This window comes from Helianthus annuus, chromosome 1 (genome assembly GCF_002127325.2).
Source record: "Helianthus annuus cultivar XRQ/B chromosome 1, HanXRQr2.0-SUNRISE, whole genome shotgun sequence".
In the NCBI taxonomy this organism is placed as follows: domain Eukaryota; kingdom Viridiplantae; phylum Streptophyta; class Magnoliopsida; order Asterales; family Asteraceae; genus Helianthus; species Helianthus annuus.
In genome coordinates this window covers 99,507,660-99,518,956 of record NC_035433.2, presented here as the reverse complement: position 1 = coordinate 99,518,956, position 11,297 = coordinate 99,507,660, and the positions used below count along the sequence as shown (strand labels likewise).

The 11,297-nt window shown below is 42.6% G+C and overlaps 1 protein-coding gene across 1 annotated transcript; it reads right to left on the bottom strand.

Moving 5' to 3' along the window:
- Positions 1–560: 560 nt before the first annotated feature.
- Positions 561–1,979, bottom strand: LOC110887295. Its single transcript, XM_022135035.1, has one exon. It carries the CDS (start codon positions 1,977–1,979, stop codon positions 561–563), a length of 1,419 nt encoding a protein of 472 aa, XP_021990727.1.
- Positions 1,980–11,297: the final 9,318 nt, after the last annotated feature.

Sequence of the window (11,297 nt, the reverse complement as noted above, 5' to 3'; positions counted from 1 at the left end):
TTGAGGCCGAAGGGCATCTTGGTATAACAGAATGTCCCCTCATCTGTGATGAAGGCGGTCTTTTCCTCGTCTTCTATTGACATCTGGATTTGGTGATATCCCTTGTAGGCGTCCAGGAAGCATTTCAAGGGGTACTGGGACAAAGAGTCCACCTGGGTGTCTATCTCCGGGAGGGGATAACAATCCTTGGGACATGCTTTGTTTAGGTCTTGAAAATCGATGCACATCCTCCACCCCCCGTCTTTTTTCTGAACCATGACTGGGTTGGCGATCCAGGACGGGTATTTAACTTCCCTGACTATCCCAGCCCTGAGCAGCTTTCGAGTTTCTTCACAAGCAGCCCTTCTCTTATTAGGTCCCATGCTCCGCTTTTTCTGCTTCACTGGTTTCGCCACGTGAAGGTATTGAGCCGGTGCTCAGTTAGACTCCTGGGGATTCCTGTCATGTCCCCATGTTGAAATGCAAACACATCTATGTTATGGAGGAGCAACTCCTTTAGGGCACTCTTGCATTTGTCACTTAGGTGGCTTCCCACCTTGACTGTTTGTTCTGGGAACCTGTCACAGAGGACCCACCGCTTCCACCCCCTTTCCCTGGGGTTTCCCTGGTTCTTCTCCCTTGGATACGGAAGAGACTACTTCATAAGCGGATTTGACCCATACAAGACCCTTGGGTGTTTGAAATACTAAAGCTCCGTGGGGGGTGGATGCTTGTGCTTGCAAGTCTCCAATTCCATGTCTTCCTAAGATCGCATTGTACTTTGAGGGTGCCCTGACCACTGTGAAGGTCAGATTTATCGTTCGGACCCGATCCCCTACCCCAACTGTGAATGGGAGCCTAATTTTTCCCAGGGGATGTGACACGTTGTTGTTGAATCCCACTAAGGGGATGGAATCTTCTTCCAACCTGTCTCTTACATCCCTGTCGAATCTGAGGAAACAGTGTTCGTATATTACCTCGACGCCTGACCCTCCATCCACATGTATTCGGGACACCTTGTGTCCGGCTATTATGGCTGAGATATTCAGCGGAAGTCGTTGCACCTCATTTTCTTCTAGGTATGGCATAAGGATGGGAGCTTTCATGCAGTTCGGGGAGCCTAGGATCCCGGCCTTTACACTTATGGTGGTATCGAACTCGTTCCTCCTTCTAATCATATCAACATCTACCCTCCCCGGCTCCCTTGCATCTCTTCCCTTGCGATCCCCTCCACCCTCCTTGATTTCCTTGACCAAGTGGGCCAACCTCCCTGTTTTCACCACGGTTTCTATTTCCCTTTTTAGGTACATACATTCGTCGGTTTTATGCCCGAAGCCTTTGTGAAAATCACAGTACTTGTTTGGTTGTGCCTTTGGTCCCGGTTTTATGGGTGGTGGCCTCGGGAAAGAGTTCTTTACCCTTTCTGTGGCCAGTATCTCACTTGGGGTCTTGGTGAGAGGAGTGAAGCTATCGGAGTAAGGCGGGGGACCTCTTCCTTGGGGTCTATATGGGGAGTATGAGGGCCTTGCCCTGTCATGCAACATTCTATCAAAGGCAGGTTTCCGGGAATAAGGTGTACCTTTATATGGGGGCCTTGCAGCTGGGGTGACCCTCCGAGATGTGACATCTGTCTCCTTTGCTTTGCTGACCGTATCTTTTCCCCGGACAAAGGCCCTGACTCTGTCCATGAGATTATCGAAAGAGTGAGGGAATTCCTCCCCCAGCTTTTCACACAGCTGTGCATGTTTCAACCCGTTTATGAAACTGCTGATCTTCATGATCTCTGGGACGTCCTTGATGTTCATGCTTTCCTTGACGAACCTCTCCATGTATTGGTCTATTCGCTCATTATCCCTTTGTCTGATGTGAAGGATCTCGTTCGGATTTTTGACCACTTTCCTCTGTTGGCCAAAGTTCCTGAGGAACTTCTCGCTCAGTTCTTCATAGCTATCTTTACTCCCCGGAGGAAGGCTGTCAAACCAGAGCCGGGCTCCCTCCATCAGGGTTTCTACGAACATATGGCACCACACTGGCATGGGCCATCTTCCGAGTTGCCCCGCTCCCCGGAAGGCGTGCAGGTGATCCTCAGGGTCCCTTGTTCCATCATAACGATCAAAGCCTGGGGGTAGCTTTGTCTTGGGGAGCATAGGTGCTTCTTAGATTCTTCGGGTGAACTTTGAGACCTCAGCTAAGTCTCGTGGTAGGTATGGTTGATCCAAGCCACTATCACCAAAGTTGTCTTTCTCCTTCTCTTTCTCCTTGGACTTCTGGCCTGTGATAAGATCTTCCCTTTCTTCAGAGGACATCTGCCTCAAGGCAGTCATAAACGTTTCCAGCTGGTCATTGTTGCTGTTCTTGTTTTGAAGGTTCGTTCCTTCCTGGTTGGAGGGCGTGTCAAAAGAAAGTCTAGCCCTGAGGCTGTCAAGCTTCTCCTGTCTCTTTAAATCTTCGAGATACTTTGTTAACTTCTCTCTATGCATGGCCACAAAGTCAGGAGTAATATGTTCCGTTCCATCCGGGTTCTCTACCTGGTCCTCGTTACCCTCTTCATGGGTAATATCCTCTACGGTGACTTTATCCAGATAGTTTTGTGCCGTCTGAGTGACACGTGAGTTATGTGGGGTTGCCATGTTGTTCTAGATGGGATAAGTTGCTCTTTGGACGTCGAATGTTGATGTGGGAACACCAGTCAAGCTTTAGTCCCACGGATGGCGCCAATGTCGAATACCCAACTTCCGGCTGTCGTTGGTTGGATCTTCGTTGACGTCAAGAGCCTCTATCCTCGCTTGCTACAAAAGAACAAACCGTTAGCCTCGCCACGGGGGACCCCGGGAGGGGGATCCGTGACCAAGCTCCAGCGTGAGAGTAAGTAAACTTGCCGGGAAATGAGAGGAGTTTCTTCCGATGAGTATATTCACCAGAAGGTTCCTTCTTTGGTGTGAATCTAATTAATACGTGTATGTATTAATTGTGGGGAATGTTGGTCGGAGTTTTAGGAGAAGTGAGTAAATGAGAGTGTAGTAAATGAGAGAATGCCGGAGATGATACCTGCCTTGGCCTCTTAATGCCTTTCCTTATATAACAACAAGCTCTTATTTCTCTGAGGATTTTCCACATGTGATCCGACGGATTTTGGGGGTTCTCGGGAGGATCAGACACGTGTCTGATCCCCAACGGTGGGATATTCTCCTTCATTAATGCCCAGCCGGATAAGTACGATGATTTAGACGGGATCCTTTTCTTATCGAGCATTTAATGAGCTCTGCCCCTCTTAGCTGTTTCCCGCCCGTTACCAAAGGAGGAGAAACCTTAGTGGGCAAGATAACTCTATCTTGTGGGCCTTCATGTAATTGGACTTCCAAAGAAATGGTCCAAAGCGGGTAAAGTGGGCTTTCCCACTGGCCCGTCGTCACCTAGTATCTCAGAAAGAGGGACCTTTCAAACAAGATTTCGGGGGTTACCCATATATCCGAGAGATGTTACCCACGAATTAAGCAAGTTTGAAATTTTGGTTTATATCTCGTCACAGTCTATTAAATGTGCAAAAACCTACTGACACATCATCAGTGAGACCGCTTATCACTATTTAACTCTCCAATTCTTTAGCATGTCGTGATCGTCCACTGATGTACTATCATTTCCTCTTTTATAGAACAAAACTCATTTTTCATTTTATCATGTTTTTGGCTTTTTCAAATTTTTTAATGTTTTTGGATTTTCTGTGAAATTTTTACTCCCCCTAAAATGCAAACACATAAAAAAATTTGAAAACTATCTAAACTCTTGACCCACTTGAAGAAAGAAAAAAATTCAAAACAAACTGTACAAATAAAGTGACAACTTATATCAAATCACTTCAAATCGCCATTCTTTTGGCATAAACAATCAGAACTCCCCCTTTCACAAACCATTTTCTCATTTAGATCTCAAAACATTTAAGTTTGTTTTAATCAAAATGATTTTTCCGGAAAATGAGTTTGTTTTTACCACTTGTAAGTTTACCACTTGTTAAGTACGGGGATATGCTTCATCATCTTGTTCATCTATTTATCGAGTATAGTAAATCAGGTATAACTTAATATCCCTGATTTACCATTTTCAATTAAGCAACCTTTGTACCATTTGAAGAAAACACACTACCAATTGTAGGAATATAACATCTACACAACCATTTTACCAATCAAGGTGCCGATTCCTGCTTCACACTTACCAACCTGGAAGCTCCGGCGTAGTCCTTCATCCTGTAGAATTTTAACACTATCAAAAACTTTCATACAACCTCTTTAATCATGAAAGATGCCGATTCCTGATCCACGATTACAATCTTGGGATCTCCGGCAAGTCAGGTGTTTAATCAAACATAACATCCACCCTAGCCTGACCAGCCTTGGGTGATTTTGGAACACATCTGTCCCACCAACACTTTGATTTATAAAACTCTTTAGCGCCTTTAACCTTCTTATCAACCATCTTCCTTAAAATGTCTTGACTTTCCCATTAAAAGCTTTCTCAACATCAAATTCTCCCTTATCAATGAAGAATTGATTTGAGATCTCAACTTTTCCCACTTTCTTCATTAAATTTTCCTTTGACAATTTAGGAAAATTTTCATCGTTCACTTCTGGAACGGAAATCACAACTCTTTTCTCAACCGATGACTCCTCTGATTTTATGGAATCAGATTCTTTGTCAGAACTACTTTCTGTTTTAACAACCCACTTTTGTTTGTTCAAATCACCTCTTCTTTTGTAAAAACGTTTTGAACTTTCACCCTTTTCAGAACTTGAATTTTCAAACAGTTTACCATTTTTCTCCAATTGTTCTTTTCTATCAACACAAATCTTTTTCAAGTTAGAGTTAGAAGAAACTTCCTGTTTTTGGTAATTGGTCTTGGGACAATTCCAAGCTATGTGCCCAATTTCTTGACACTTGAAACAGGCTCTTCTGTCAACTTTCTCAGCAAACTTTCTCACATTTTTCTTCACTTCAGCAAGAAACTCTTGATTTGACTGCTTCCAGAATGGTTTCTTGTGTTCATCCTCTGAGCTTCCTCCTGAAACAAATTTTGTTTTTGGTTTATAAATTTTCTGATTTTTATAATTTTCTGACGAACTAAAACCAAGACCTTTCTTTTTGAGATTACCATTATGGTTTGGTTTCTTTTGGAAATTATAACTGTTTTGGTCAAAAATCAGACGAGGATAATGCAACCAAACTCTTTGTTACGGGGTATGATGCTTGAATTGGTGAACAACAATAAGGATCACTTAGAAGTAAATTGCATAAGTGACACAAAGATTTATACGAGGAAAAAGCCCTTGATCAACGAATGATCTCCGGCATAAAAAACCTCGGGTGATGGAAACTACCGATCACCAATTTCCAATTAACCAACAATTGTTTACAACTTCGGATAATAGCGAGTTAGGTACAAGGATCACTATGGTATATCGTGCAGAAATGTGTAAAAAGTGCTAAGTGTTTTGCCGTATGCTCAAGAGTGCGGTTGTACGAGTGTGTGTATAGCCAAAATTAGCCAAGTGTTTCTAAAACTAGCTCGCTACCCCTTTTAAAAATAGAAGTTAACTAGCCTAACAAACTGTCCGCAATTCGTGCCATGCTCCCACGTTCTCCACAACGTCCATTTTCAGTCAAACACGTGCGAAATAACCGTGGAATATTCCTTAGTAACGTTGACAAGACCAAGTCCAACTTGTTACTCCTGCAAAACAATACGAAATTCAAAGTGAACAATCGTTAGTATAAGGATCCTTAGGTTGATCCATGATCCTGATCCTGAAGCACTTCTGAGGATCACTATCTGTCACAGAAGTAAGGATCACTAATAGGATAATAAGTGAGGATCATAGGTCATTAAAAAATCCTGCCCTAACAATTGCCCCCCAAAATATGAGTAATTATGTAACATAAACGAGTTATATTTTGTTGATCTTATCCGCAACTAACTAACGGATATATAGCCGTTAATATCGAACAAGCCGTTACCCTTTTGACGTCACCGAAGTGACATGCCTGCAAGATCATGATTATAAATAAGAGATAGAGATAGGGATCGATTAGCATTTAAATTCAAGAGAACTCCCTTTATATTCGTATTGGAAGATCAACCAGGTATTCCTCTCTCCTTCTTATTTTTCCTTCTCTTACTCTGTTTTTCTTTCTTTACCATCGTCAAGAATGATGCTCCGAAACTCTCCCACCAAGGATCTCAAGAAGAACAGCCCTTTAAAGGGTCAAGGGATCATCAAAGATTCTCCCACTGAGAGGTGCTGCTTTACTGACCCTCAAATCGATAAAATCCGGCACTTCTTTCCGGCGAACACCTTCTTCAAACCTTTCGATCCTACTGCTCTGAGTGACTACATCTCTGAGAATTGGGTAGCTTTCCCTGTCACTCCTTTTATGATAGGATACTCGTATCCTTTCCCTCAATTCACCCAATCTTTCTTCTCCCTCACAGGCATCTCCTATATCCAAAGGGTTTTATACACCCTTGAAAGGATCATCGAGCAGGAAGGGATTGATCTTGGAATGTCAGAACTGGCTGAGATGTATGATCTCACTACTTTTGGATCTCACCGATACTTGTTCAAACGAAAAGATGGTGAAGAGCACCCTATTTTCAAAGCTACCAAAAATGACACGAACTGGAAGTGTCGCTTTTTCTTTGTCAGAAGAGATTCCATCCCAAATGGGAAGGATCTACCCAGGAAGTGGACCACCCAGGGTAGGATAGAGGATCTTGAGAAGGATCATCATATAATCTTGTTTTTGCATAAGGATCACTAACACCTTTTTTGTTTCTGATGGACAGCTATCACTGTTTCACATCTCATACCATCACCTGCTACCGAAGAGAGACTTGCTGCTTTTAGAAGGCTTGATCCTGCAACAAGAACATTCAACACCAACACCCAGGATTCACAAGAGATATCCTCGGGCTCAGTTACTATGTCAAGTAAGTACCCTGTTTTTTGTATGATTAAGAATTTAAATAAATAGTTACATAGAAATAGGATAAGGATACTCATCTTGTTTTGAATGTGCAGGTGCCGGTAAATCCTCCAAAGCTGCCTCCAAGTTCGGTATGGCTGATCTTGACACTGTCAAATCCAAGAAGAAGACCATTGCAAGCCCGAGCGTCTCCATCCCCAAGGCACCCATCAAAGGAAGGGGTGGCAAAAAGAGAAAGAGCTCTGATGTTGAGGACCTACAAGGCCTGCCCCTGATCCGCCACCAGTTCGTCGAATACTTCAATGAGGTAAGGATCACTGATTCTGCTTATATATCCTCCTCATTTGAGGATCACCTGACCTTGAACTGCTTTATCTTCTTTGCAGAAATTTGCTGAGATTGAGGATTACGTGGGGAGCGTCGAAGAGCTAGATAAGAGGATTGCTGACCTCCAACAAATCTCAATACTCAAGGATCACAAGATCGCTGATCTTGAAAAGTCCCTCCAAGCTGCCAGGACCGAAACAGCCAAACTCCTAATTGACATCGACTACGAGAAACACGAAATCGTGGAAGGTGCAAAGGTCTCTGCTGCTATCACAATGTACAAAACAAGACTGCAGATGGCCCAGGTAGCCCAGGATCCTGACTTCGACAAAAGCAGCTGGGATGTTGAAGGCTGGAAGGCAAGGCTAGCTGACCTTGAGGATGATGAGGAGGCTGAGGGGGTTTTGGCGCTTGAGGCTGGAAGCAGTGGCAAGGATCAAGTGAAGGATGCTGGAGCTGGAGAGGATGAAGGAGCAGTGAAGGTGTAGGTTGCATGATTGGGCAATGATGGACACTTCTAGACATAGCCGGAGGCCAATTTTTTAGGTTTGACGGTAGTTCTTTTTGTGGTTGTGATGTTTCAAAAACAATTATGGTCTGTACTTTGAACAATAGTTTTAGGATTAAGGATCCATGATCCTTCAGACAATAGGTAGGATTGCAAATGGTAGAGGGATCCTCTGTTTGGGGGATGAAGCCATTGTGATCCTGCCGCCTTTTAATTTCCTGCATGCTATGACCGCACAAACAATGGACACCCGTTGCCAACCCATGTGGACGGGCCACTTTTTGCTGGTAGAAACGTGGGTTGGCAATTTTGACAACTTTCGGTGGTTTAAACTTTGTTAATAAAATAACTATAATCTTTTGTGGCTTATCTTGTGTTGTTATCCTTGTTTGTCTTTTTAATTTTCAATTGTTTTGATATATACTTGTCTAAATAAGAAATCTTGGATAAGTTAGATAGAAAATATTTAGGATATGATCCAGGATCAAATATCCTATAGTTGAAAAGTCCCAAAAAGTAGTATATTTTAAGGATCACAAGTTTAGTTGTCAAAATACAAGGGTTATTCAAATAAACAATGAACACAATTAAAATGGTTAAGGATCATACCTGAGGATCCAAGTTAGGATCCTAACCCATAATACCATAACCAGGATAACTATAAGACAAAGCTTAGAGAGAAGTAAGGATCAGGGATCCTTGGTTGTTTAACTTCAAAGACCTGAAATAGAGCATAACTTGGGACTAAGCCAATATAAGATAAAAGTTAGCAACTAGGGACAAGCCCAAGGATAACTGGGGACAAGCCCAAGGATAACTGGGGACAAGCCCAAGAATAACTGGGGACAAACCCAAGGATCGTATGTAAACTGGAGTATGGCCCTAACTGGCGACTATCCAAACTTAGTGGCATGAAAATGCCAAAACCTTAGCTAACGTGAAAACGTTAGAAACCTTAGGAACGGATGTATGGTACGTCTACCGTTATACGTAGGATCCTAGGTATAGCCAGTACAATGGAATTATCAGCCCCTAAAGCGAGTACTGGTCCCACTGCCATGAACTATACCAGGATCATCATGCGCTATAGGCGGAACTGGGGTCAAGCCCAAATAACTGGGGTCAAACCCAAGTGACTGGCTGCTTTTGTGGATAACCACCCTTTTGCTAAGGATACCTGAACTTGCAAAACTCAGAATCACGTGAGAAGTGGATAAAGGATGCAGGATCCTTATCCTTAGGTGAGAAAGTAAGGAAATGAAATAGTTCAAGATTAGGATGTTTACCACAGTAAGGATCATCGGTGCTTTAAGGATCCTTCAAGGATACTCATAATGTAAGGATCATCTGTTCTATGAGGATCCTGTTCACATGAAATATTTCTTCAAGTGGACAGCATTCCAGGCTCTTGGTAGCAAATCACCTTCCATGGTCAGCAACCGATATGCCCCCTTTCCTGCCTCAGCTTCGATCAAATAAGGGCCTTCCCACTTTGGAGCCAACTTTCCATCAGCAGGATTGGTGGTATTCTGAAATGCTTTCCTTAACACCATATCACCAATTTGAAACTTCCTGATCCTGACATTTTTGTTGTAAACACCAGCCATTCTTTGTTGATAACTGGCCATCCTTACCCTAGCCAGATCCCTGATTTCTTCAATAGTATCCAGGTCTTGAACCAAGTTCTCATCATTTTCCTCAGGATCACGGATACTTGTTCTAGCAGTTGGAACCACCATTTCTGTAGGGATCACTGATTCTGCCCCAAATACCAAAGAGAATGGAGTCTGGCCTGTAGCATTCTTGGGGGTTGTCCTATCAGCCCAAAGCACATAAGGTAGTTCTTCTGCCCATTTCCCTTTCTTGGATCCAAGCTTCTTCTTCAAATTGTTGATGATGATCTTGTTGGATGATTCTGCCTGACCATTAGCTTGTGGGTGGACTGGTGTTGATGCTATCATCTTAATCCCCCAGCTGTCACAAAAGTTAGTAGTTCTGCCCCCAATAAATTGGGAACCACTATCACATATAATTTCAGAAGGAATACCAAATCTAGTTATAATATTTCTTTTAATAAAGGATATAACTTCCTTTTCTCTGACTTGGGCAAAAGCTCCAGCCTCTATCCACTTGGAGAAGTAATCAGTCATAGCAAGCATGAACACTTTTCCACCAGGTGCCTTAGGGAGCTTACCAACTATATCCATACCCCATCTCATAAATGGCCAAGAGGAGGACATGGGATGCAAAAATTCGGCCGGCTGATGAAGGATATTGCTGTGTCTCTGACAAGGATCACACTTCTTAGCATACTCCACAGCATCTCTTTTCATAGTTGGCCAATAGTATCCTGTCCTCAGGATCCTTGTGAATAATGCCCTGCCCCCAGTGTGGTTTCCACAATCTCCTTCATGGATGTCTTTTAAAACCTCTTGGATTTCAGGATCCTCAATGCATCTTAAATATGGTCCTGCAAGAGATCGCTTATACAACATATTATTTAAAATTGTAAATTGAGATACCTTAACTTTGAAAGCTCTAAGGTTTTCTCCTGTAGGAATCTCTCCATGTTGTAAGTATCTCATGATTGGCAGGATCCATGATCCTGAACGAGATTGAGTATCCTCACTAGGGATAATTGCAGAATCCTCTCCTATTTCCCTAGCCACATGATCTTCAATGGCAGGAGCCAGGATATGGATAATGGGGATACTTATATCCTCCGGGATCTTCAAAGATGATCCTAGATTAGCCAATGCATCAGCTTCTGTATTTTCTTCCCTTGGTACCTGTGTCAAACTAAAGGAAACAAAAGAGAGTGCCAATTCTTTGACTATCTCCAAATATTTGGTTAGATTTTCACCTTTAACAGCATAGGATCCATTAAAGTGATTAGTGATTAACAATGAATCTACATGTACCTCAAGATACCTGATCCCCATATGCTTAGCAATTTGCAAACCAGCTATCAAGGCTTCATATTCAGCCTCATTGTTATTGGTTTGGAACTCACAAGCTATAGAGTGGGGTATTATGTCCCCCTGTGGCGATTTTAGTAGTATTCCAAGCCCTGTTCCTTTGACATTTGAGGATCCATCAGTATAGAGTATCCAAGGATCCTTGGTCTCCTCTAGGTGCTGGACTTCTAATTCAGCTTCCTTTTGCAAATCACTACTGAAATCAGCCACAAAGTCAGCTAATGCTTGGGATTTAATGGATGTCCTAGGCTCATATCTTATATCATATGCACTAAGCTTCACTGCCCACTTAGCCATCCTTCCTGACATTTGAGGTTTCCTGAGGACATTCTTAATTGGAAAATTAGTTTTAACAATAATAACATGAGTTTCAAAATAATGTCTTAATTTAGTAGATGCCATAATTAAAGGAAGGATAAGCTTTTCTAGGTGTGAATACCTGGATTCGGCATCAAGTAAACTCTTACTTACATAATAGACAGGATGTTGTGTACCTTCGTGATCCTTAACAAGGACTGCACTTACTGCTT

Excerpts from the sequence above, each read along its gene's own strand:
- LOC110887295 (XM_022135035.1), bottom strand. The coding sequence starts at position 1,979 with ATGGAGGGAGCCCGGCTCTGGTTTGACAGCCTTCCTCCGGGGAGTAAA.